The sequence below is a fragment of the Theobroma cacao genome, chromosome 1, assembly GCF_000208745.1.
Source record: "Theobroma cacao cultivar B97-61/B2 chromosome 1, Criollo_cocoa_genome_V2, whole genome shotgun sequence".
NCBI classification, from domain to species: domain Eukaryota; kingdom Viridiplantae; phylum Streptophyta; class Magnoliopsida; order Malvales; family Malvaceae; genus Theobroma; species Theobroma cacao.
The window spans coordinates 32,537,100-32,564,785 of record NC_030850.1 but is presented as its reverse complement, the minus strand read 5'-3'; the positions used below and the strand labels follow the sequence as shown (position 1 = coordinate 32,564,785).

At 37.3% G+C, this 27,686-nt stretch overlaps 4 protein-coding genes across 9 annotated transcripts; 2 read left to right on the top strand and 2 right to left on the bottom strand.

The window, feature by feature from the left end:
- On the top strand, positions 9 to 6,720 carry LOC18613794. Of its 6 annotated transcripts, XR_001929608.1 has the most exons (11): positions 9 to 385; positions 643 to 735; positions 1,725 to 1,755; positions 2,381 to 3,720; positions 3,820 to 4,506; positions 4,611 to 4,694; positions 4,791 to 4,866; positions 4,989 to 5,305; positions 5,398 to 5,620; positions 6,564 to 6,590; positions 6,670 to 6,720. XR_001929608.1 is itself a non-coding variant. In XM_007051206.2 (10 exons), the coding sequence occupies exons 5-10, from the start codon at positions 2,383 to 2,385 to the stop codon at positions 5,587 to 5,589; spliced, it is 2,694 nt and encodes an 897-aa protein (XP_007051268.2). In that variant the 5' UTR covers positions 10 to 385; positions 643 to 735; positions 1,725 to 1,755; positions 2,191 to 2,242; positions 2,381 to 2,382; the 3' UTR covers positions 5,590 to 5,768. The 6 variants fall into 6 exon arrangements, 5 of the variants coding, with proteins under 5 accessions (XP_017983850.1, XP_017983843.1, XP_007051268.2 ...); XM_007051206.2 differs by lacking the exons at positions 6,564 to 6,590; positions 6,670 to 6,720 and adding an exon at positions 2,191 to 2,242 and having other exon boundaries at positions 10 to 385; positions 5,398 to 5,768; XM_018128361.1 differs by lacking the exons at positions 6,564 to 6,590; positions 6,670 to 6,720 and having other exon boundaries at positions 2,405 to 3,720; positions 5,398 to 5,768.
- LOC18613792 lies at positions 7,966 to 11,762 on the bottom strand. The gene is made up of 3 exons (XM_007051199.2): positions 11,072 to 11,762; positions 9,320 to 10,808; positions 7,966 to 9,204 (listed from the first exon to the last, which is right to left on the bottom strand). Exons 1-3 carry the CDS (start codon positions 11,388 to 11,390, stop codon positions 9,018 to 9,020), a joined length of 1,995 nt encoding a protein of 664 aa, XP_007051261.1. The 5' UTR covers positions 11,391 to 11,762; the 3' UTR covers positions 7,966 to 9,017.
- Positions 12,617 to 16,886, bottom strand: LOC18613791 (pto-interacting protein 1). Its single transcript, XM_018125395.1, has 8 exons — positions 16,663 to 16,886; positions 15,392 to 15,520; positions 14,909 to 15,159; positions 14,698 to 14,824; positions 14,201 to 14,474; positions 13,754 to 13,886; positions 13,567 to 13,653; positions 12,617 to 12,966 (listed from the first exon to the last, which is right to left on the bottom strand). The coding sequence occupies exons 2-8, from the start codon at positions 15,474 to 15,476 to the stop codon at positions 12,835 to 12,837; spliced, it is 1,089 nt and encodes a 362-aa protein (XP_017980884.1). The 5' UTR covers positions 15,477 to 15,520; positions 16,663 to 16,886; the 3' UTR covers positions 12,617 to 12,834.
- On the top strand, positions 21,073 to 27,403 carry LOC18613790 (squamosa promoter-binding-like protein 1). Its single transcript, XM_018124039.1, has 10 exons — positions 21,073 to 22,279; positions 22,503 to 22,684; positions 23,015 to 23,511; positions 23,979 to 24,053; positions 24,134 to 24,241; positions 24,336 to 24,453; positions 24,581 to 24,722; positions 24,902 to 25,052; positions 25,663 to 26,298; positions 26,710 to 27,403. Exons 1-10 carry the CDS (start codon positions 21,693 to 21,695, stop codon positions 27,157 to 27,159), a joined length of 2,946 nt encoding a protein of 981 aa, XP_017979528.1. The 5' UTR covers positions 21,073 to 21,692; the 3' UTR covers positions 27,160 to 27,403.

Genomic DNA, 27,686 nt, shown 5'->3' with positions numbered 1-27,686 from the left:
GAAAACCTTTCAGGAAATAGGGTACCAGTGGAACACATCACATGCCAATTTCTCCATCTCTTTCATCAATCAATAGTAAAATGTATATTCCAACTGTTCTGCTGCATACTATGCAATCACTGCGGATTGGAATTTTTTATCTCATCGATGATCAGGAAATTGATGATCGTCCATTAGGCATTCAACACCTGTAAATTACCCGAGCGTGCCACACCCAAAAACTTTCCTAATCGTACCAGAAAATTAAAAAAATAAAAAATACTTAAAAACCACCGGAAGCTAAAAACATGAGGCGACTCAACCCCACCAATTTACAGAAATGCAGGGCGATGAAGCCAGACTCTTGCTAGGCTTCCCCCCTAATTCTCGCCCTACTCCTTCTCAGGTCATTTTCTCTTGATTTTTTATTTTTATTATAATTCCTTGTTCACCTTTTTATTTCGCTTTTAAATCTTGATCTTTTAGGGTTTGTTTTTAACCTCTTTTTTGTTGACTGGGGATTGAAATTTATAAATTCGGTTTGTTTCGCTTTTAGAGGTTCTAGAGCTTTGATTGCTTGCTTTTGATCGACTAACAAGCTTCCTCGATTTTCCTTTTTCTTTTTTAATTATGACCTTTTTTTTATGAATTTTGATTCGTTAGGTAAAAGCAGCTTATAGAAAGAAAGTATGGGAGTCGCATCCTGACTTGTTTCCTGTTCACGAAAAACCTAAGGCGGAGTCTAAGTTCAAGTTGGTAAGTGCTGATATGCCTTTAAACATTTGGTCAGTCTTTCCATTGCTTTGATTGGAATGCACAAATTCCTTGATGCTGGCTTTGAGCATCAAATTAGGTTTGTATAATCGGCTTGCTGTTATATTGTTTTTAGCTCATTAGCAGCACGCTTTGTAGGGAAATTAAAACGGAACGGTTGGAGCATGTTGTGATGAGTTTTAAGCCTTTTAGAGGTTTTTGAACAAATAAAGCATATTTTCATGTAAGGTTGGAGTGATTTGAGGGCTTAGAGTAGTTTAGTAATGCTAGTAATTCTACTCTATCTAGAATCTACTAACTGGGTAGTCTTTCTTGGTACTTTTGGTATGAAAAATTCATCGAGGGAGCTTGGCTGCTTAGAGACTTGTATATTATTTTGGTTAAATATATGGTGCAAGCAATAATTTGTAATAGTATGTTCTGGTGAGTAATTAAATCTGTTAGTATGTTGTATTCTTTTAGACGTTCTTTGGATTTATAGCAGTTTAACCTATCAAATTCTGACCATGGATTCGGGAGATAAACTAAAATTTACCTGATAAAGGCTAGGATTAGTCTTCTGAAATAGGAATTTTTATAATTGGAATTAGTTTTCTCGCTGCCAAAGAAACTTATAACTTTAGACTGGCATCAGTACTTCAATGCCTTTTCATATAAAAAGCTAAGTGGGGAGCTTTGTTCCTTGAATGGGACTATTTTCAGCCATTTTCTGTCTAAAATGTGATATGTCATATGGAGGTTGCCATTTTCAATAAGAGCCAACTTACCTGGGAACATAACTAACCAATGCAGTATGAAGATCCCGTGTTTTCCACTTAATTGAGTTCGTATATTGTACCTGAACATAAGATTTTTCCTTCTTTCGGGAACATTCAAATGAGATAATCGTCATGTATTCTGCAATTCAAAAATAATTTAGTTGGATTAATGGTTGTGAGATAATCTAACCTGTAGATATGCATTTTTTGCAGATTTTTGAAGCTTATACTTGCCTACAGTCTGGTAATTCTTCTATCTTCATATACTTTTGTGAAATTATAACAGTATTCCAAGAAATCATGGTTTGCAAACTCTTGAATAGACTATACAGTCTCACATGGAAAAAATTCTCTTGTTTAACATTCTTCAAGGGCAGCATATTTGTTGAAGACATAATAACTTGTTGTCTAAACTTAGGAAGCAGTAGATTATGCCTTCTTCCCACTTTATGGTGTCTCCTCTGGCTGTCAAAATGACTTTGATTGGTGTATTTATCACTTTGGGTGTTTCTCAATGAATTTTTTTTCTTTTTGTCTTTTTGCATTGCCTTCCTTGAGGGTTCCCAACTCACCTGTTACTTAAGTTTTGATAATTAGCTCAGGCTTGCTTTTAAGGACTCGTGCAATGGTTTTGAGGAATAATCATAAGCAAGCTCAATCTTTGAGGGATATGTAACAGGAGATTTGCAGTTGGAAAGGGATTTCCAGCGTGTCAAACAGGAAAATTCACTGTATGGCTTAAATTTATGTCTAGTGTACTGATTTTAAAAATTTCCATTCACTTTTATTTATTTTAACTTTTAATTCAATCATAAACAGCTTTGTGATATAAAGTTTCTGCTCTTGTGCTACTTATCAAATGGTTGAAGAGATGGCCCCACTTCGGTCCACAGGATATGTTGACCCTGGATGGGAGCATGGGATTGCTCAAGATGAAAGGAAAAAGAAGGTTAAATGCAACTACTGTGGGAAAATAGTCAGTGGTGGAATATTCAGATTGAAGCAACATTTAGCCAGATTGTCTGGAGAAGTTACTCACTGTGAAAAGGTTCCTGAAGAAGTATGCTTGAATATGAGAAAGAACCTTGAAGGATGCCGTTCTGGTCGAAAACGAAGGCAATCAGAATATGAACAGGCTGCTCTAAATTTCCAATCTAATGAGTACAATGATGCAGAAGAAGCATCGGCAGGTTATAAACACAAAGGCAAGAAAGTGATGGGTGACAAGAACTTGGTCATCAAGTTTACCCCTCTTCGATCATTAGGATATGTGGACCCGGGATGGGAACATTGCGTTGCTCAAGATGAGAAGAAGAAAAGAGTAAAATGCAACTATTGCGAAAAAATAATAAGTGGGGGCATAAATCGGTTTAAGCAACATCTTGCTAGGATCCCTGGAGAAGTTGCATATTGTGAAAAGGCACCTGAGGAGGTATATCTCAAAATCAAAGAAAATATGAAATGGCACCGTACTGGCAGAAGGCATCGAAAACCTGATACCAAGGAGATATCTGCTTTCTACTTGCACTCAGATAATGAGGATGAAGGTGGAGAGGAGGATGGGTATTTGCAATGTATAAGTAAGGACATACTGGCTATTGACGATAAAGTTTCTGATAGTGACATTAGAAATAATAATGTCAGAGGTAGATCTCCTGGTAGTAGTGGTAATGGTGCTGAACCACTACTTAAAAGATCAAGACTGGATTCGGTATTTTTAAAGTCGCTGAAAAGCCAGACATCAGCACACTACAAACAAACAAGAGCAAAAATAGGTTTCGAGAAGAAAACTCGCAGGGAAGTGATATCTGCTATATGCAAATTCTTTTATCATGCAGGAATCCCTTCTAATGCAGCAAACTCTCCGTACTTCCATAAAATGCTGGAAGTGGTTGGTCAGTATGGGCAGGGTTTGCAAGGTCCTTCAAGTCGAATCATATCTGGTCGTCTCCTTCAGGAAGAGATTGCTAATATTAAAGAGTATCTGGCGGAGTTTAAGGCATCTTGGGCTATTACTGGTTGTTCTGTCATGGCTGACAGTTGGAATGATGCACAAGGAAGGACCCTGATTAACTTTTTGGTCTCTTGTCCTCGCGGTGTTTGTTTTCTCTCTTCTGTTGATGCAACTGATATGATAGAAGATGCTGCTAATCTCTTCAAGTTGTTAGACAAAGCAGTGGATGAGGTTGGCGAGGAATATGTAGTCCAGGTTAATATATCTTTACATTTGTTTCTCTGTGAGTTCTACTTTGATATCTGCATGAGTGTGCATCCTGCTGAGATGTTTTCCTTATAATTTCCATTCCAGGTAATCACTAGGAACACTTTGAGTTTCAGGAATGCTGGAAAGATGCTTGAAGAGAAAAGGAGAAATTTATTTTGGACACCATGTGCTGTCTATTGCATTGATAGAATGCTTGAGGATTTTTTGAATATAAAATGGGTGGGAGAATGCATAGATAAAGCAAAAAAGGTGACAAGGTTTATTTATAACAATACCTGGTTGTTGAATTTTATGAAGAAAGAATTTACGAAGGGACAGGAACTTCTTAAGCCAGCTGTCACCAAGTTTGGCACTAATTTTTTCACTTTACAGAGTATGTTGGACCAGAGGGTTGGTCTTAAGAAAATGTTCCAATCAAATCGATGGCTTTCCTCCCGCTTTTCCAAATTAGATGAAGGTAAAGAGGTTGAAAAAATTGTCTTAAATGTCACCTTTTGGAAGAAGATGCAGTATGTGAAGAAATCCTTAGAGCCAGTTGCTGAAGTTCTTCAAAAGATAGGTAGTGATGAAATCCGATCAATGCCATTTATCTATAATGACATATGTAGAACAAAGCTTGCAATTAAAGCCATTCATGGTGATGATGTGCGCAAATTTGGACCTTTCTGGAGTGTGATTGAAAACAATTGGAGTTCATTGTTCCATCATCCTCTTTATGTTGCTGCATACTTTCTCAATCCATCCTTCCGTTACTGCCCAGATTTTCTGATGGTACAAAACTATGAATACAGTGACTTCACCCTTATCTTTTCCTGATTGTCTTTTTTTTCCATGCTTAATTTCTACTCTCTTTTTTTTTTTTTTTGTTACTGAAGAATCCTGAAGTAATTCGTGGTCTAAATGAGTGTATTGTTCGATTGGAGTCAGACAATGGGAAAAGGATTTCTGCATCCATGCAGGTATCAGTTTCTCATCTCTGCTAGACTGCTAGATTTAATTTATGCTATGTTATTATTATTTCTTTTTGGGCTGATGCTCTGATGTGATTTTATCAGATACCTGATTTTGTGTCGGCAAAAGCTGATTTTGGAACTGATTTGGCCATAAGTACTAGAAGTGAGCTTGATCCAGGTGATTCAACTAAGATTTTATGCAGCCTGTTTGCTCAAGAACTTGTATTTGATAAATTCAATTTTGTGGCCATGCAAAATTCATTTTAAGTGAAATTTTGTTAATCATTGTTTCATCATTAGCTTCATGGTGGCAACAACATGGGATAAGTTGCTTAGAGCTGCAACGAATCGCCATACGCATACTAAGCCAGAGATGTTCATCGATTGGATGTCAGCATACCTGGAGTGTGTTTGATCAAGTTCACAGCAAAAGACGCAACTGTTTGTCTCGGAAGAGATTGAATGACCACACCTATGTTCATTACAACTTGCGACTGAGAGAACGCCAACTAGGAAGGAAGCCTGATGATTTGGTTTCCTTTGACAGTGCCATGTTAGAAAGTGTATTAGATGACTGGCTTGTGGAGTCAGAGAAGCAAGCCATGCAAGAAGATGAGGTAAAACTGAAATAACTATATTTTATCTAAATTGTTCTCATTAACTAAAGTTTTGAGAAATAACTATATTTTTATTTGAATTCCTGATTTAGGAGATTATTTATAATGAGGTGGAACAATTTTATGGAGATGATATGGATGAACATGTGAGTGAAGAAAAGAGACCTACAGAAATGGTCACGTTAGCTAGTTTGGTTGAACCATTGGATGTTAATCCTGCTGCTGGAGGTGTTACCACTGATGATGATGGTCTCGATTTTCTTGATGATGATTTGACGGATTAGTTTATCTTCGATGTCCCTCATCAAACATGGAGTAAGCCATGAGATACCTATTTCCACTAACTGGGTATTGATTTAAAAAAAGGAATTGATGTTGTCAAAGACCAATTCTTATATTGTAATTTGTTGTGCCATATATCATTATAAGGTATAAATATGTCATCGATATTATTTCAGTTTTACTTCTTTTTTGATGCTAATTCTTTAGTAGGGAGTGCATCTGTCTGCATCAATCACCACAATTGGTACTATCTAGCTTATACCTCTTCTTTGCATTTTTTTAATCTTTTAGAATTTGACTGGTCAGTATTTTTGGATTACTTCATTAAAATTTGTGTTATTTTGATGACGGTAATTGCTCTGCTTGATATATTGCAGCATTCTCTTTAGGCAGCTCTTTTTTTTTTTTGCCATTTACCTTTTATAGATTAGTCATCTGTTATCCTAAATCCTAAATTCCCACTAGTTGGGATTGGATCTAGTAGGTGAGCACATCTGTGTCTGCATCAATCACCGTAATTGGTACTATCTAAGCCTATACCCTCTTCTTTGCATCATCATGACATCTATATTTTCTTCTTCTAGTACTTGGTGAGTTGTTATTTTTTGGATTTAATTTATTAAAATTGGTGTTATTTAACAAAGCTCTGCTTGATTAATTGCAGCATTCCCTTTCAAGTTTGCAGCATTCTTTTTTTCATTTACTTTTATAGGATCTTCATCTTTGATCTTAAATTCTAAATTCCCTCTAGATGGGATTGGATCTCATGAGAATAGAACTACTGGCCAGAAACTGGTTAAAAGTTAATCTAGCAGATGTGGATGTCATTATTCTCAAACATAAGGTGTAGAATTGAGTTTGCAAACCATGATTGGAATCCTACTATCATCTTTCAATAATTACATTAGATGAGTGAAAACATAGCGATAATTATTTTTACATGCTATTGAAATCCGACATAATATGATTATCTCAGGTGCAGAAGGAGAAGGTTCAGTTTCAGGTAATTTCTTGTTTGAAAGTGCAAGTGACTGTATATTCTTTCTTTATTTTGCTATTTAGACATTGTCTTTCTTCTTTAGCTACATATTCACACGTTGTCAGAACGGGAGTACCAAAGGCTCATGGGGGAAGAAGAAATCGTGCATTTATTCAGATACCTTTCCTCATTATTGTTCTGGGAACGATTGGACTTGGAGGATTAAATGGTACAAGGTAGACAGCAGCATGATGAAGATCCTCACCTTTTGCTTTTGGCATGAATATTACATTTTAGGGCCTAAATAGTCTGTGTGTTCATCTTCTCAGGGCTTATAGAAAGCAAAAAGAGGAATGTCCTTCCCACAATCCATTCCTTCCCTGACCAAGATTCCAAGCTGGAAATTATGCTGTTTTTGATGTGGAAGCTTCAGTTACTTTGAACCTTAAGTCTGTGTATTGGATGTGCTAAAAGTATGACAGATATAAACCGTGCCTTGACCTTAAGCTGTTTATATATGCTGACATGCAAATAATTTTTTTGGCTAGCGGGATCTCAATGTACATGCATCCATTCCAAGCACCTGATGCTGAACCTTGGAACGTGTAATTGTAAGTTATGTCTTGTTAAAGCAAGTATCACTACTTTGAAGTTGGGATGTAGCATCAACGGAGAATGGCAGCCTTTGCTCCATTGCAAATGGCTTGAGACTTTGACTGAAACGGCAACGTAGTATTGTAATAGATCCCAATACCAAGGGAAACAGCGAAGGCTGTATTATATGACACCAAATAGCCGATTTTTCTCTCCATCGTTAAAGAGAAGTGATTGAGACAACGTCGCCAACTTGTCATTCTATTCTATGGACAGCGAAGTTGTTTATTCGACAAAGAAAACTCCACTGGCGCCGTGAATCAACTTGGCTGTAGCATTTTAATGGGGAAAATTTTAATTATTATTAGTTAATTCTCGAGGTTATTTATTATTCAACGACTCCAGCGCTTGCATCTCCCAACGGACGGGGACGGGCAAAAGCATAACAATGAAAGGTGATAGACGAGCTCGAAGGGTCCGACCTTATTAACGGTGAAGAAAAATTAATTTCTAACATGAAAAATTAAAATAAAGATTTTAATATGCAAAATGGAAAAAAAAAATAAAAATAAAATTGTTATTTTGAAAAGAAATGAAAATGTTTTTTTTTCTCAAATTAAAAAAAAAAGTAAAAAGATATTCAAATCCATATATTTCTTTTCCTTAAATCAAAGGGGAAAAAAAAAACCATTTTTCGTCAAACCCTTTTCCTTCTTTTCTCTTGTCCTGCTATCAAACATATTTGATAAGCGTAAATCCGATGAAATAACAAGAGTTAACCTAGCGCAGAAATTACATGATTAAGTAAAGTGAAAGGCTACAAGACAAGCAAAGTTTTAACTTCAACACAAAACATTTACAAGTGTGTTCAAGATAAAATCGAGGATACAACCATTAGCCACAGTAACAACACAAGGTTCAAGCTAAAACATTCACTTTAGTTGATAAGTATGGCCATCAATTCCATGGCCCATAAATGCATAGTGTGCTTAAACTGTACTACCAGGAATAAAGCTCCCTAATCATACTTCCCTGCGATGTGTACTGATTGCCAAGAGCTTAGCAACCTCCAAATAAAATCCAACATGAAAATGCTTTGGAAGCTTCTATAATGTCTATAATTGTGTCAATCTTGGCCAGGTCCGTGACATCCGTCAGTATTAAGCCCCATTATGCAGCAGTTGAACAAGAACCCGTCCAACAGGTTCTGGAAGCCTCAGTACATCTTCGAAAAGATTACACAAGAGTCTGATGATATGGGTGGAGATACTGCAGATGGTATATACATGTTGAAACTAGTCCAAGCTCATACAGCAACATGGAATTATCTGCTGAAACAAAAAGATTACCGCTATCCCGAGCAGTTAAATTCTGAACATATTGTGCTGGAGTGAAGAAAGCCTTTTGCATGTAACTAAATAAGCAATACCAGCAACAACCAAACATATTAGGGATAGCTTGTAATATACCAAATCCACATAGCACAGCCTCAAAAAATCTTCGCAAAGCAGGCTTATGACGCAGAGAATGAACTTATTACTTAACTCTGCTCCTGATCCTGAAAATTTCCGATCTAACTCCATCATCTTAAGATTTTCTTTCCCCTTCTGCAGATCCCCATTATAGTCTCGCAGCAAACAATAACAGAAAAAAGAAATGAAAATAATATATAAGAGAAAGACCTATCCTACTTACTTGACTCATGATCCAAAAATCACAGTCTGCCACTAACTTTCTTCATACTCGATGATTGTATTTTCTTTCTACGTGACCCTTTTTTCTTACCCCCAAATACACTTCTTACCATCTTTCATCACCCTAGGGCCACTTTGACTACCAGAACCACTCTTGATCAGGTCAAGCAGCAGTTCCAGTACCCATTTCCATCTTAGTCTCTGGAAGGGTAACTGTAATCGGTTGCCATCCTGACTGATGATGTATAATCCATTTCTTCATGGCAATTATCATATTCAAGATCTGAAGAACATCACCTAGAGCAAATTCCTCCAAGCATGCATCTTTTAAAGCCAAAGCCGCTTCATATCTGCAGAGTTGATAACAAACTTAAGCTAAGGGAACCCCCCAGTAAAAGTTAGCACCACTAAAATAGGAAACATAAGAGAGAGGCAGAGAGAGAGAAGATCATCAAGCATCATTACCTGCATTGAGAAGCCATCATTGCTGATTGTCCAGCAGGGGATGATAAAAACTTTTGTATTCCATCCCACGTTGTCTTCGAGAACTGATTAGGATTCCCACCAATAGGATTCACACACTTCCATAGTTTCTCATTTCTACCAACATACAACTGCAATGCACCTAAACTTTGCTTCAATACCATATGTTGCTCAATTGCACTATCCAAAGCCTTCCTTACATCAGTATTGCGGTGTTTTGGATCTCCATAACGAATGCAATCAGTAATGTTTGCTTCAGTAGGCATAATTTTTTCAATTTTGAGTGTGTTTAATGCAAGTAAAATAACACCAATAAGACCTTGCACATATTCAGAAGGTGGTGAGCGTCCTTGAGTTCCCCAAGTACCATTGCTTGGAGAATTAGAAATTGCTGAGGATGATGGAGGTGGAAATTCAGGACTCCGTGGATACCTATTATTAAAAGTATCATGCTGACTTGCTTGGCCACCGTGCAACACAAGACTCTTTTGTGGTGCATTTAGGCTAGCTTGATTAGGCAATGACTCGATAGAACTTGTTTTAAACTCTTCTCCAATTCGATGATGAAAATTAGAAGGATTTTGAGCATAGGTGGAGTGTTCAGAGATATTTAACTTACCAATATCAGGCATATTTGATGGTGGAGCCGGAAATCTAGGCCCCTCCACTCTAGGAGGCATTGGACGGAAACCATGATTTTGAGAATTAGGAGGTAGCAAATTTTCCTGTGCAAAAGCAGGTTGCAAAGGAAGGTTATTCGGCCTCAAGGAATGAGGATGATTCTGATGAATGCCCATGAAATTACCATTGTTACTCCCCGGAGGGTTAGGATTACTAGGAAAGAAGTTTGGAGTAGATTTGCTTGCAGAGACAGCGGCTTCACTGCCACCAAAAAACTCATGTGGTGCTTTCTTAAACGATTTTGCCTGTGCATACTCTGGCTGGTAAGAGTAACCATTGTTCATATTTTCTTGAATGCTAGATGTTGGCACACTAGAGGCTCTTGATATGCTTGGCTGATTCGGGGTTTTCCTGATATATTTCCCTTTATATTTGCTATCACCATTCCTTCCAGCATTAGAAACATTTTGATTCCCCAATGCAACATTTTCAGAACTAAAAACCATTGGTTGACTATACAGAACCGTTTCGGGAATCGGGTTGTACAACATTTCGGAGTTAAAACTACTGTGACCATTAGCAAGTTTAGATGATTCACCACTTGAAAGAGGAGGACCACCAGCTGAGAGACTTGTCCAAAGCCACACACTCTTGGCTGCAGCAACAAGGGGTGCAGATGCCTTCTGAGGCTGTGCCAAAAGAATATTATATCTCCTCATACGTAACTGATGTAGCGCATTAGAAAAATCCCTATCGCCAGAAATCAACAGATAATTCGCAGGAGCAGGATTGTCCACTGCCCAAAACAGCATATCTACAAGAATCTTTTTATCACTTGCATCTTTCACACCTGCTCATATATAAACGTCAACGAATCAACATCCTTTTTCTATAACATCTTAATTTGAATTTCCAAACAAAAAGTTAAAACCCTAGATCACAGCACAGTAAGTCAATTTTAAAGATCAGTAAACGAATAACAACAATAAATTTCTCAAAAATTCCGTAACACCTCGTAATCATTCCACAATTAACACAATTAAAAAAAATCATTCATGATTAATTTACAGTTATTCAAGAAATATAGGAAGTTAGGGATTTAGATTAAGTTACCGGCGGGGACATGATTGAGTGCGATGCCGGTGCTTGAAAGAGCCTGCTGTACAGAAGAAGGAATCCGATTGGTATCGCCGTAGGCGGAGATGGAAACGGGCCCACAGTAGTTCATCTTAACCAACGCCGAACTAATGTTCTGCGCGATCGCATGCGGGTCGCAGCTTTTGGGGACCTGGCAGTTTTCAATGTCCCACCAAACCGACGTCTTCGCCGCAACGTACTGAGCTTCAGGCGTGCCTCCACCGTAGGGTGGGGCTCCCGTGGTGGCGGCGGCAGCGGCGGTGGTGGTGATGGCTCCGGTTACATCTCCTCCCATGTGTGGCGCACGATAGAATGATACAAGTGGTTAGGCGCAGGATAGCATTTACCAAAGTTTTGCTTTGATTCTTTGCTTGGCTCTCCAATTTTTCTTCTTTCGTTCTCCGTTGGAGTGAGTTAGAGGAGTTAGAGGAAACAAAAAATTAGAATTAGTACACCACTAGTCGAAATGGCTCCGGAGGGTCTAATATAGAAGGGGTTTCTTGCATTTACTTTTCTAACCCTTTGTTTACGCCGTGGTGAGGTAGAAATTAGGGGTATGTACAGTCAACGCTGCATTAAGTTAACTTCACGAAGCAGTTGAGGGTGAAACGTCGGGTTAGGGAAATCCTCGTCGTCTGTCTCTTTTTCTTTTTTATTATTTTTGCTTATAACTTTTTTTTTTTATTACAGTACTAGTATTTTATTTTCTTTATTCACTGTTTGGGTCTTGCCAGGACTGCATATATGGAAGTCAAGCAAAAAGAGCAAATGAATGACTAGACATGCGTGTTTCAATCACTCTGCGCGTCAATTGCTACCAACCTCTCAAAAGTCCAAATTGGCGTGTTACTGTTTTAGCATCTTAATTGTGGGAAGTTAATTAGTGCCCAATATCTCCCAACTCCGAATAATTTTCCTATACTTTCATGATTTATAGTATTAATATAGAAAGCCTCAATTGATTCACCTGCTCAGTTATCAGCTAGTGGTTTAGGTTTAAATTATAGCCGGCCCAATGAAAGTTAATTATGTCACTAGTGATTAACAAGCCAGGGCCGGTCCTGGGATTTCCATTAACTTCACTTTAATAATTGACTGTTATTAAAAGTTGTGTTGCCCATGACATATAAAGATCGGACAAGTAGACCTAAAGCCAACAAATCCCATTATTCTTTTCTCAAGTGTTCAACGCATTTGGACCTGTCCATATCTAGCCTTTCCATCTGTAAAGTGATCTTTCTAAATCTTTACTCGCTAAACAACGTCTTTTTTTCAACTATTTTTCATTCTTTTCTTCCGACACAGACCAATGCATAAGATGTTCAACGCGAAGGAGAAAGATGTTTCTATATGCCATATGGCATTTCAGGAAAACCATGAAGCCGCCATTTCCTTTCTTTCTTGGTGATGTCCTGTTATCCAGGCAATCAAAGGTGCATTACTATTTGCTCACAAAAGGAATGATATCCATTCCATCAAAGTTAAGAAACGTCAGGATGAAAAGGAAGGCGACCATCAACATACATGCAAGAAAGAAACAACCTCACACATTATGAACAAATCGAATACAAAGTGTATAATGGATGCATATGGAACTTTGAATAAACAAATTTATCATCACCTTCTAAAATTGTCCCCTCATTATATATTTTTGGACACTTGAATGTGTGAACACTTCCCGCACACGCAGGCACAGAGAGATAGAAAGAGAGGGAGGAGTGAGAGAGAAATAGATATCGTTATGTGCTTGGTGTTTCACCAGCAGGTCCAGGTCGTGCATTTAACAGGGGCTGAAGAGCTTTGACAACGATGCTCATATTTGGCCGAAAATCAGCTTCATATTGCACACACAACGCAGCAACAGCAGCCATCTGTAATAAAAACAACAAAATACTTTAGGCACGGCTAACATTGACATTCAGTGAGGGCACCAGTCTGGGAAAGTCAGGCCAGGATAAGTTTAAGCTTTAAAACAAAGTTGTATTTGAGAGGAGCTAGAGAGGCCATCCAGAAGATTGTATTTTTTTCCCAATTCTCTATTATTCTGATTCACCTTACTGGCAAATCAGTCATTACCACTCTATGCCACTCCTATCCTACTGGGAGATGTCAATTTTCAAAATGAAAAACTGTACCTTTCTATGCTCAAACAACTCTCTGGAGCTGTCAAATAACATCTTTTTTTCCATCTAGACTTCCATCTTATCACTTATGTGGTATACTTTTACTTAAAGCTTAAAAATTATCTTAAAAAAGAAAAGGGGGCGTCTAGAATCTAATTACCAATGTACACAATGTGTGCCACCTCTTTTTCTTTTCTAGCAAATAAGAATACAATTAAGAATGAATTTGGATCAATGCAGCCTCTTATAATTAGCATTACTTGAAAACTTGAGGGAAGGAGAAACATTAACAGAAAAAATGTGCTAACAAAAACAGACATCACCATGCACAACCAAGCATATTAATACCTTTGCGACAGCCTTGGGAGGATACTCTCCTCCTAGTCTTTGATCAACACACTGCCTAACCTTGTCTTCACTAAGTTTTGGCGTAGCCTAAAACAATTCAATACTCTCATTAATCAGCCAGGTCTGAAAATTTTAACAGTGAAACACAGGCTGGATTAAAAAAAAACCTATAGTAGCAGAAAAGTACCCATGTCACAAGACTTTGCTGTCCACGGGGTAAAGTATGATCAACAGGTTTCCTCCCAGTTAGAAGCTCAAGCAGCACAACACCAAAGCTGTAAACGTCACTCTTGGCATTTAATTGCCCAGTCATTGCATATCTGCCAACAACAAGAACAGACAGCCAATGTTCAAGGCATGCATTCTGAAGTCAAGCTTTATAGGAGGAGAAATATAGTATATTAAACTTATGCTCAAAATTTCCAACCGTTCCCTGAAACATCTCAGAAATCAAAAGAAAATCTACTCTATTTTAGTTTCAAAAGTGCAATCCATGATTGCTTCATAAAATATTACGTCATTAGTTGTTCAGCAACTACGTGTGCCCAAAGCCACATGTTACCAACAAAGAAAGGATCTTTGACAAAATAAATGTAAAAGACGGTAGTATGAAGGGAATGCACTAATGACTTACTCAGGAGCATGATAACCAAAGGTTCCAAGAACACGAGTGGAATGAAGACGGGCTGCCATATCAGGAGCCTGATTAGATAAATCGAAGTCTGCGATCTTGGCCACATCATCATCAAAAATTAGCACATTGCTGGACTTAATGTCACGATGAATGATGTGAGGATCAGCCTTCTCGTGCAAGTACTCAAGCCCTTTTGCAGCTCCTACAGCAATTTTTACTCTTTGTGCCCATGTCAGAACAGGGCCTGGCTGAGCTCCCTTAACACCTTTTCTCCCTGCATTAAAGGAATAATAATTTTGCAATATTAACAGCACAACATGTAAATATTACAAACCACAGTTTGTTTTTCTTTTTTTTTGTGGTCAATGGAGGAAGAAACTTTATCATTAATTCTTATAATAGGATAAGAAGAGATCCTTGCTTCAAGCATGACTATGCTCCTCAATGGTAATAGCTTTGTGTAACTGGGGCAATAAGTGATGCATCATCAAACATACCATGTAGAATATCATGCAGCGATCCATTAGATGCAAACTCATAGGCAAGTATACGGGAGCTCCCATCAACACAGTAACCAAGCAATTGAACAAAGTTTTCATGCTTCAACCTTGATACCATGGAAACCTGAATATCAATGCATCAGTAGATATAAATCTGAATAAATATCACAGATCCAGTCAATGAGGTGATTATAGCTGTCAACCAAACCTGGGCTAAAAACTCATCATCAGGTTGCTTGCTGGCATCTAACTTTTTGATTGCTGCAGCCTGCCCACTTTTAAGAACTCCATAATAAACTCTACCATATGAACCTTCACCAATCAGAGAATTTGTCCCAAAGTTATCTGTGATTTCCTTTAATTCATCTGCTGGAATAGCAGGGACTTCAATAGGCTGAACCTTCACAGTTTGAGCACTCTTTGATGCAGTTTCAGATGTATGGTAGCCTCCATCATTTCCTGAGTGGGCAAATTCAACCCAGATTACACCAATAGATAAACAAACTATAAGTAAAGTCCATTTGACTATGGTCTATGGACACAAAGACCAAAGGAGTTGATGCCATCCTACTAATCATAATTCATTCAACTAGTTCACTATATTGATGATGCAGAACTATTTAAGCAAGATTCACAAAGATGTTATATGCAATCTTATCAGCCTCGATGTGAATATCAACCACAGGATTACCCGCCGAATTTTTAACCATGTATTGGCCTCCATTATCAGCAGCTTTGTGGAAATCATCCTCTTCGCAACAGCCAAAGCAACTCATGGTTCAATCCTTTGAGAATTTTCTCTAATTTGTAAACTCCAAATCTAGAAATTCAAGGAAGCGTAATAAATACAAGTGTCTAAAAATAATTCGATGAAAAAACAGCTTAACAAAAGCTTTACGAGCATTGTAGGTATTGAGGCTGCAAATTAATACAACAAAAATGCAAACAGGCAGAGCACAATTATTTGGTTTAGATAGATGAAAGTAATTGCCAGAACAAAAAACAGAAGCAAAATGCATTTCGTTTTTCCACTATATGTTGGTTTGAGGTCCGAATGTTATGAACCACAAATCTTTTGATTGTGTCTTACCAGGCATTTGTCTAGTCTTCTAAACCAGTAACATATATTGTCATCTAATTTTTTTGTATTTAAATCTAAAAAGCTGGCTCCAAAGCAGACTCTCATTTCTTTTGCATATGAGTATTTCCATTCAAGATTTGAATATGGCATGTGAAGGAAGAAAAAAAAGCTCTAGGAATGCCCTGATGACCATCATCATCATCATTGCCATGATATCAATTTCATAAATTCATAGAATTGCAGCATTTAAGTGAGAGGTAAGGTAATTTAAAATTTTCATTGGATCATCCAAATGCAGCCTGGCATGCACAAAAACCTTGCAAAGAAATCACAGGGAATTCATGCTCATAACCAACTTGAAATGGCACATGCATCAAAACACATTGGAAATAAAGTTTGCTAAGCTTTTTTAACCACGGCAACTATTAGTAAAACAAAACGGCATAAATCTACAATTTCACCAACTTTATACACCAAAAAATTTCCCAGCAGACAAATTCAGTTCCAAGTAGCTTACAATCCTGATATAATCACAAATTCTTTCAATAAACATTTTCAAGTACACCGATGCACAGTTCTCCAAGTTAAATCTTGTTATATGTAAAAGTTCAACCACTCCATCGAGCAGATCAACCACTCACCAAAGGGATATAACTTATAAGGTCAAGTTTTGAGGAGGAACAATTTCACGCATAAAAGCACAGTCAAACTCAACAACCACTTTCGTGATCAAAATTTTCCAAAATCCAACTGATTCACGAATCCCTAAAATTAAACAAGTTACATCCGCATGCATATTAATCAAAAGCTACTAGTAGAATCAAAGGAGAAGAGAAAATCAACGAAAAATAAAAATTATGTGTATAAGTAGAAAACATCACCTGAAATTTAGCGCCGATGAAGTGGAGCAAGCACTTATACTTGGATCAGTCCAACAAGAGACTGTGCTTATTAGTTGAGCTGGAGATCTAAAACGGTGAAGCCGGCCAAATGTGCGCAGGTTAAGAAAACCGAGGGGTGCGTAGGATAAAAGGGAAAATCGAAGACTTGACTTTGTTGGCACTTGGCAGTTCCCTTAGGTTGCATTATTACAGGATTTTTTTAATTTTACGTTATTTATATTAATTACGTTTTGTTCTTTTTTTCTTTTCAAATTTTGGTGTTGTTCCGCACTGAGCTAGCTAGCCAGACTTGACTCCACCACCGTCAGGTTGAATTTCGAACCGAGTTGTGATTGGAGGGATTCAAGCCCACAGAGTTAGGTTACGTGGCTCCTTTTAATTGGAACGAATTATAAAAAAGGAAAAAGAAAAAACGAGTTGTTTCTTTTTTTATTTAGAAAAGAAAAAGCTGTTAGAGAAAAAGAAAAAATAAAATAAAACTCTTGTTTTTGAAGCGATCTTTCAATGCCATGCCAGGTCAGCTCACGTGAGATTGAATTTGTCTCCTTGTGACTCTACGATTCCCTTTCAGTTTTTTTTTTTTAACCCGGTAAAAGATCTTTCATATACCAGAATTAAAAAAAAAAGAAAAAATAGTTTATTTGTGCGCAGTTTAAGATCATATTTTATACCGTATTGTAAAATTCACCCATAGCACTCTTTTTTTACTTTAATCTTATAAAGTGATTTCTTTCTTGATTTATTTGTAAATGTATCTATCTGTTTAAAAGTTTTGTCTTTACTGGTTTTTGTATTTCATCCCAATATTCTCATGTGAATTTTGTTAGCATCTTGACCTTTTCTCAATTATTTGTCCATACCGATTATCCCTTTAGCTTTACTTTCACGTGAATCAACCCATCCACCAAAGTTATACTCCATATTCAATGCCAAATTCAATGTTGTGATGGCCCAACTTTTTCTTTATCCAATAAAAGCACTTCAAATTCTATTCCACCTTTTTCTTCTATTTGTTATTTATACATATTCATTTCATTCCACCTGTATAGTTAATTTGACACGATAAACATGCGTATATGGTAAAGAACTTTCCACTACTTAAAAGCATTGATGTATATAAAACGTTACGATTAGGTATCCAAAGCTGCTGTAAAGTAATTATATTACTGAAATTCGAATAAGCAAATCATTTTTTGCTAGCGACAATATTCAGATTAATTAACTCGTAACAAAATGATTGCAGTTATACATGATATAAAGACAACATGCTCACATGAATAATGTTGTCTTAGCTAGAAAAAAATATATATTCTAATTTCTCTGTCTCATCATACGATTGTCCTGATTGGTTTTCGGAAGCAGTTTGTCAAGTTGTAGGGAATCACTATACGAATCATGACACTTCTCTGTTTCTTGTAAGACTTAAAGAGGTGCTAACTGAACAAAAAGATGAGTATTGATTATTTCTTGGTTAAGATACAAATCAAAAGACTAAATTGTTTCTTAGTTTGTTATTCAGCATTGATAATATTCCTCTGGTCTGGAGATTTCTCCGGAGAGGCAGAAGAGTGTTAAGCAGAGAATATATGCAGGCTTATGTGGTTAGATTTGGGGGCGCTGCTGATCCATGTGGGTGGTTATGGACATAACGACATATACAGGTTGGAGAGGAACTGGCCGAAGATTTGTCCCTTTTGGTTGATTTGTGGGCTCATGTGCCCACCATCAACCCGTAACCCAACCATATTAGACCCAAGCTTTATATCTATAGCCCTTCTCCTTGCTTCTTTATATTCTCATAAAATAACTGTGTTTAATTAAATTTCATAAAAGAAATTAAACTATCAAATTTTGCATATGGAGGTAATTTTAATATAATTAATTTTATATTTTTGTTAATACAATTAGGATATTGTTCAATTTTTTTTTGATTTAGTTTTTTTAAAATAAATTTTAAAAACATACTTTTTCACGTCAATCAAATTCATTCAAAATTTTATGTTTGAAATGTTAGCCACAAGATAATTAATTCTATATATAATATAATTTGTTTTTTAATTAATATCAATTAATTAAATTAATTTTATTTTTCAGTTTTATCAAAATGTTCCATGAAATTCATTTAAAAACTTTACTTAATATTTTTCAATTATTTTGTAAAGATTGTAAGACTTGTATATTATTGTTTAAATTCCTCAACAAAATTTACAGTAAATGTTAAAACCATTAGCTCAATAAACAGAAGTGAGGTTGACGAAGATGGTAATTTTTAAAAATTGCAAAAAAGATATTTAATTAAAAAAATTAAATTCTTTAAAAACTCCTTGAAATTAATTTGAATACTATTTATAGTAATATTTTAATATTAAATATAGTAATTAACAATTAATATGATGAGTCTAATGCATTAAAAGAAAATTAATATACTTAAGGAGTATACTAGAAACATTCATTAAAAGAATCTTTACTAAACACTAGTGCTGAAAAAGTAAAAATCACGAGCTCCAAATTTTACCAATGCCAACAAAAAAATATGCTTCTTTTAGTCATAGGCTCATGTCAGACTTTTTTGTCTGCTTCTCTCTGCTTTGCCAGCCGATATCCAAGTTGCTGATTGATAGGCCCACTTACGCGGCAGATGGCGGATCCCGACAAGACTTCGCCTTCAGGCCCGAAGACTCACCCGCGCTTTTTATTACGTGACCACCTGAGTTTGACCGTGCGACTACTCAGCAAATCTCTTTCTCGGTTTCGGTGAAGGTCAAAGTCAATGCAACTTGGCTTCTTGATTGGTCCGACGGTATTTTATTCTTAGGTAAAATTTTGTTCCCTCCCGGACATGATTGAATCCAGATGCACTGAATCACCCCCTCTATTTGTAACCGACTTCTTTCTTTGTGGGGCGAAGGTGCCAAACTGCCAATTAATTCGATAAATAATGTCTTTTTCCAAGGACAAAATAGTACTTATCCCTATATAATAGTATAAAATAAGTCATGCGTTATTTAAATAATGGGAATGCCTATTTCTCTAATCGTCTTAACATTTTTAAATACTTATATAGAATAGTACTATGAATAAGTCATAACGTATTCTATAAATTAATAATGAAAAATACATACTATATATTATCAAAAAAATGCCTTATACCTTTAATTAGCATAATAGAAGCTAACGAGCAAATTTAAAGTATTTATTTATAAAATGAAAGAGTTAATAAGAGTAAAAACGACACTACATCGTTCACTATAAAATGGTATCAAGGTTTAGGTTTTTCCCCCCCATTTATGACACACGATTTCTATTTATGATTCAAGTGACATTGTCTTGTTTTTTCACATGAATGTTTTCAAATAAAAAAAATACTTGTTATGTAATTATAGATATTTTAATGAATTCAATGATGGGAATGAATATAATTTAAAAGTATATATAATTATCTTATTTAATTAATTATTGTTTTGATAAATGTACGCTTGATTTCACATTTTAATAAATTTAATAACTAACTTTAATTTCTTGGCAAGTTTTATATTTGGGTTTGTCAATTTAGATAAAAATCGACTAAGTTAGCGTAATGGGTTTTGCCTTTGTTAACAATGCAACAACTTGGATCGTTGACTGTTGCGAACAATGATAAAATACTAAAATTGTCAGTGTGATGGGCCTGATGGCCTATTGAAGCAATGTTGCAATGATTATAAATGTAACACAATGATCATCGCGGGTCAAACGTTCATAACCACCAAGGGGCAGCGCCGTTACACACAATTACAATCTTTTGTTTCTTTTTACTCAAATCAAAAAGACTAGATTACTCGGGAGAATCTAGTGATCCTACGTCCTAGTAAACCGTTAGAAACGGAGGGAGTCGGTTGTTACAGTGTGGCAAAGGAAAGTTAAGAAATTGCAGACAAGTCAACAGAACGAAGGGGTTGTGACGCAGTGCATTTCCCATCACGGAATCTCAAAATCAAAATCCTATTCTAGACTCACTGGCAGTGGAACGAGGCTCTACTTTTTCGTACAGGGCCACCGCATCGATTGCCAAATTGCTCCAAGCACCAGAAAGAAGCTTGACTCAGATGGGGGATTAGGGGGAAGTTAGAAAAGAAAAGGCAGGGGGAGGTGGTGGGGGTGGGGGGCATCTTTTTAATATCATTATCGAGAGCCAAGGGAGCGAGACACGCGGTGTGCACATGGGCCCACCATTTTGGTTTAATGGGTGTACTGTTCCCTTTCCTTCCCCTCTTCCTTTTCCTTTCCTGGCCCTTTCTCCCTCACGCATTTCATCAAACAAGTAAAAATTACAAGGGAATTTTTTCATCAATAATTTTTTAAAATCAATAAAACTATATATTTATGATTTTTTGTGTACCATACCACACCAAACCACTACCCAAACAACTTTCCCACAAAAACCAACAAAAAAAATAAACAAACACGTTCCCATATTCATCACCATCATCAGTCATCATTCATCATTCATCATCGATCATCCATCATCAGGGAAGCCTTTCGCAACTCGTCTCAACTGCCGTTCACTTTCCGGCAAACACTTTCCCTACTCTTCTCGCCGTCTGTTATCTGAGCTAGTAACCGTTAAGTCTGTCAATCTTTAACTTTGACTATTTCAGCTTGTTTAAGTTTTAGTTAATTTTCACCTTTTATGTGGATTTGTTGTTTTAAGATGTGAAAAAAAAAGCTCAGTGCTTTGAATTTGAAACTCATGGAAAAATAGGCGCTTATTTTTTTGTAAAGTTGATTTGGTTTAAGGGCTATTTGGTATGTGGGTTGCTGTTAATTGGAATCATGGATGTGTTGGTGTACTGTTTTTGGACTTTTGGGGAAGAACTGAAGCTGATTAGTTGTAATTATTAGGATAGTTTTTCTTTTTGGGGGTTTTGGAGCTCTGATCTGTAGCTGGGATAGGGTTAAAGTTCTAGTTTGTTGTTGTTAAATTGTCTTTTTTGAGGTTAAATTACTGGGTTTGGATCTCTTGGTTAACTATGGAGGCTAGATTTGGAAGTGATGCTCATCATTTTTACGGTATGAATCCGGCCAATTTGCGGGCAGTAGGGAAGAGGACATTGGAGTGGGATTTGAATGACTGGAAATGGGATGGTGACCTTTTCATTGCTAGCTCGATAAATCCGGTGTCAGCTGATAGCACGGGAAGGCAGTTTTTCCCACTGGGGTCTGGGATTCCTGGGAATTCGTCCAATAGTTCATCATCATGCTCTGATGAAGTGAATCTGGAAACTGAAAAAGGGAAAAGGGAATTGGAGAAGAAGAGGAGGGTTATTGTGGTTGAAGATGACAGTCCGAATGAAGAAGCAGGTAGCCTTACTTTGAAGCTGGGGGGCCAGGGTGGTCATGGTTATCCAATTAGCCAAAGGGAGGGAACTAGTGGGAAGAAGACTAAGTTGGGTGGAGGTTCTGGAAATCGTGCAGTTTGTCAGGTTGAGGACTGTGGGGCTGATCTGAGCTGTTCCAAGGATTATCATAGACGACATAAGGTTTGTGAGATGCATTCCAAGGCTAGTAAGGCACTGGTCGGAAATGTCATGCAGCGATTTTGTCAGCAGTGTAGTAGGTAAGCGTTTAAGACTTGCAGTGCTTTGCCAAACTCTGGCTTTCTAGAATTTTTCCTCATTCCTGTGTTGCTTTAATCCTTCTGTCTCACTGACTTTTTAATGCAATGAAAGAGGGGCTAATAAAACTTTTAGAAACTTTGATAGAAGGAAATTCTTGGTAATTTTGTGTAGTTCAGGCTGAAAATTATATTGTTGGATGATATGTTGTTTGGTTTTTGTTAGGTTTCATGTCCTTCAAGAGTTTGATGAAGGTAAGAGAAGCTGTCGCAGACGTTTGGCTGGCCACAATAAAAGGAGGAGGAAAACAAATCCTGACACTGTTGTCAATGGCAATTCACTGAATGATGAGCAGACGAGTGGTTATCTTCTGTTAAGTCTTTTGAAGATACTTTCTAACATGCATTGTAAGTAACTTGATGGCTTTCATACTACAACCAATTCTAGTGGGTATATATATGTTGGTTATAACCTTTCATTTTTTCTCTGAACAATGGGGCTCGTTTTGCTGTTGATATTTCATATTACGCAATTATTTTCCCTAATGTTTTGGGGACATAAGGCGATATGATGGCTATGTTTATCATGCACCTTCTCTGAAATCTATACTTTATGTGAACTTAGAAGTTAGACATATAATAGCTGGCATGAATTATGTATAATATTTTTGCCTGGAATATTTTGTTTTTCTTTATGCATTACACAGGGTGAATGATTCTGCTTTTCTTAAATTACAGCTAACAGATCTGACCAGACTACAGATCAGGATGTGCTATCTCATCTTCTAAGGAGCCTTGCAAACCATACTGGTGAACAAGGGGGAAGAAACATATCTGGGCTGTTGCCTGAACCTCAAGATTCAGAAGCTGTTTCGGCTTTGTTTTTGAATGGCCAAGGCCCTCCTCGGCCTTTCAAGCAACACCATACTGGAGCTGCATCAGAGATGGCAGAGAAAGGAGTAAGTTCTCACGGTACTAGGGGTGTCAAAGTCCAAGGCAATACAGCTGGAGCTGTCAAGATGAATAATTTTGATTTGAATGACATATACATTGACTCAGATGAGGGGACAGATGACATAGAGAGGTCACCTGCAGCTGTGAATACAGGGACTAGCTCTCTTGATTGCCCTTCGTGGATCCAACAGGACTCTCATCAGTCAAGTCCACCTCAGACCAGTGGGAATTCAGATTCAGCATCTGCACAATCACCTTCTAGTTCCAGCGGTGATGCTCAGGTATCTTGATGTTGCATAATATGCATGATTGCTTGGCATTTATCAATTAAAACTCCATGAATTACTCTGAGTTATAGGACATTTGCTAGATGGCTTGATTTGTGGAGGAGGTTCAAATTTTGCCACAAGTTTATGCTCTAGGAGTGCTAATAGTTAGGTAGTCAAGCCTCAATCTCTGAACAACTCCTCAAACTGGTCAGAATGGACCAGGTTATGGCCTCAGTAAGAATCATGTATGGCAAAGTTTAACATGATTATGCTATCCTCAACTAGTGACTTCAAAGAATTCCAGACAGTGTCTAATAAATATAACATAGGCAGAGAGTTTATCTCGTGTCATGACAAGCGATTACAACTGAATATTTTGATGATCGATCTTCTCTGTTGAATAATATATCTAGTGTCAAAATTATATGTTATTCAATTTTTAACCACTGATGATTTGTTTTTGACTTTGACCATTGCAGAGCCGTACGGATAGGATCGTGTTTAAATTATTTGGAAAAGAACCAAATGATTTTCCAATGGTCTTGCGAGCACAGGTACTTAAAGTTTTTGAATGTGAGTGTTTTGTGTTTGCTTCCTCAGAAAGTATGCTTATGTAAAATGTTTGAACTTTCAGATTCTTGACTGGCTATCTCATAGTCCCACTGACATTGAGAGCTATATTAGGCCTGGTTGCATTGTTCTGACAATTTACCTTCGTCAAGCGGAGGCTGCATGGGATGAAGTAAGATTGGCTTGCGTGAAACTATGGATTTTTATCTTCTTTGCTTTTAAATTCTATTTTCATAATTTTAATCCCCTGTCATCTCTTTTGTCAGCTTTGCTGTGATCTGAGTTTCACTTTGAGTCGGCTTCTGGATTGTTCAGATGACACTTTCTGGAGGAGTGGATGGATTTATATAAGAGTGCAAGATCAGATAGCATTCATTTATAATGGTCTGTTTGGTCTTTTATCTTTATCTTTAATGGTACCTATTTAATTACTATGACCAAATAATTGGCAAGCAAGAGCACTTTTATATGCAGAATTGAATATTCTGACCAGTTTATTTTTATGCTGCAGGTCAGGTTGTTGTAGATACATCTTTACCTCTCAGAAGCAACCATTATAGCAAAATTACAAGTGTCAAACCAATTGCAATATCTGCAACTGAGAGAGCTCAATTTTCAGTTAAAGGTATCAATCTGTCTCGGCCAGCCACAAGGTATTCTTTGCTCTTTTCTTGCAGTCAATCTTTCTTGTGTCATTTTAACCCTCAATGGCTTGAATTGGTCCTTAAGAGTGCATATAAAATTAGATTTAATTTTAGTGTATTTTATGTTTTGAATTGGATTTCTATGGTTGCTCTAGAGCCTTTTTATATTCTTGGATTTCCTATCCCAGGTTGCTTTGTGCTGTAGAAGGGAAGTGTCTGTTACAGGAAACTACTAATGAGTTGATGGATGGCAATGACGATTACAAGGAGCAAGATGAGCTTCAGTGTGTTAACTTTTCTTGCTCTGTCCCTACTGTGACTGGAAGAGGATTCATTGAGGTGGTCATTTCTTCTACTACTTATTACTGAGCTCCTCCTCCTCCCTTGCTGTTATGTTTGACACAGATTATATGTGAATTCTAGTAAAGTTCCTTTGACGTATTGTAGTGAGAGGTTACAATGTAGATTGTTGCTAATTGGTGTAGTGTAAATACATCTCAGTTGGTATCAACTTTATCACTTCATTGAGGTTATCTGTTGTAATTTTCCCTTACATGAAATTCCATCTTACTTTGGGGGACTGCCATGGGTGGGGGTGGGGGGAGGAGGGACCTAGGATAATGAGTGTGAGACAAATGGCGTGAATTTTGATGCTTAGCTGCTTCCACAACTTTTATAAATTTATGGCTGCTCTAATATAATTGTATTTATGGTGAAACTGTAGAGAAAGATGTAGAAGCATGACTCTTTCTGGTTTTCCACTTGCACTGTATTCTCCAGTCGCCATACTCTTTTCATGGATTGGGAAAAAATATAGAATCTACTGTAATTTCTGTCTTTGCTTCCTTTTCTTTTTCTAAATGCATGTGATAAAAGATGCATTTTATATAATTTATTCTGAGTATGCCTTTCATTTAGCTGAAGGTAGCATTTCCTTGATATTCTCCAGATTGAAGATCATGGTTTCAGTAGCAGTTTCTTCCCTTTCATAGTTGCTGAGGAAGATGTTTGTTCAGAGGTCCGTATGCTTGAGAGTGTGTTGGAGATTTCTGACACTGATGCAGATGTTGGCGGAACTGGAAAATTGGAAGCCAAACATCGAGCCATGGACTTCATTCATGAAGTTGGTTGGCTTCTTCATAGATGCCAATTGAAGTCTAGATTGGGGCACTTGGATCCCAATCCAGAACCCTTTCCTTTAAGTCGGTTCAAGTGGCTTATGGAATTCTCAATGGACCACGAATGGTGTGCTGTAGTGAAGAAACTCTTAAATATTCTTCTTAATGGAGTAGTGGGTTCAGGGGAGCACCCTTCCCTTAACCTTGCATTAACAGAGATGGGTCTTCTTCACAGAGCTGTTAGGAAAAATTGTAGACCTCTAGTGGAGCTCCTTTTAAGATTTGTCCCTGAGAAAGCTTCAGATAAATTAGGATTTGAAAACGAGACATTAACTGGTGTCGATCATAAAAGCTTCTTGTTTAGACCTGATGTTTTAGGCCCTGCAGGTTTGACTCCTCTTCACATTGCGGCCGGTAAAGATGGTTCTGAGGACGTGCTGGATGCATTGACTGCTGATCCTGGAAAGGTAATCCCTTACCTTAGTAATTTATTTCTGAGCTTGACAGGAAGGGAGTTACAGGAATTTTATTTCCATTATCTAGCATGAATTTTGATGATCTTCTCAAATGCATTTGTCTGTATCTCGTTCAATCTGGAATCTGTCTGCCATGGTCTATTCTAAGTTTGGATTGTAAAGTGTAAACTGCCCACCATGAATACAATTGCTTGATTCAAAATTGCTAGGAGTACATTTTTGTGATAAACCAAACACACTCCCCCAACACTTCCACAAGAATTTGAACATGGGCTCTTTGCTTTGAAATGTCCTCTGAAGTTAAGACTGAAAGTGGTTAACCGATAAATCTGAACACAGTTCTATTCTTTTCTTTTTTGGGTTAAATTTCTTTTGAACAACGATTGTTTATTCTCAATTAAGGTTGGCATTGATGCTTGGAAGAGTGCTCGAGACAGCACTGGCTCTACACCTGAAGATTATGCTCGCTTACGTGGCCACTACTCGTACATCCACCTGGTACAGAAGAAAATTAATAAGAGAACAGCTTCTGGGCATGTGGTGGTTGACATTCCTGGTGCCCTCTCAGAGTGCAGCATGAACCAGAAGCAGAATAATGAGTCAACCTCCAGCTTTGAGATTGGCCGGCTTGAATTGAGATCCATGCAACGACATTGCAAGCTTTGTGATCAGAAGCTGGCTTATGGCTGTGGAACAACCAGCAAGTCATTGGTTTACAGGCCTGCAATGCTCTCCATGGTAGCCATTGCTGCAGTCTGCGTCTGTGTTGCTCTACTATTTAAGAGCTGCCCTGAGGTTCTTTACGTATTCCGACCCTTCAGGTGGGAATTGTTGGACTACGGAACAAGCTGAAGTCCAGTAACTCCCAAAATCAGTCGCGTATAATAGGTGGTTTGTATTTGTATCCGTTTATAATAGACTGTAAAGTTGAGATCGGTGTACAACACCAGAGTTTGGACTGAGTTTTCTGATGCAGTAATATTATTGACATCTATATATATATATTTATTTGTTGTTCAGTCATCGATGTAATGTTATCTGGGTATTAACATAATAACATATGCATAGTTCTCTCTCTGGGGTCTGAGGTTCCTGACTTTGACATTTGACAGCGGGAGAGGTAGCATTGTAACCATTATTTTATGTCGTTACAGTAATGAAAGTCTGTGTTGCTGCAGAACAAGGAACTCCTGCAGGAGGATGATTAATTCCACCCCCCCCCCCCCCCCCCCTTTTTCCGTATTTCTCCATATCATGACTGATTTTTTGCTCTTTTCAAGGATATTAAGTGCCCAAGATAATTGTTTGTCTTAAAGTGATTCTTAACCAACCAACAATTTCGTCATATTGTGTTTTCCTTAGGGTAAAAACGAAGAAGG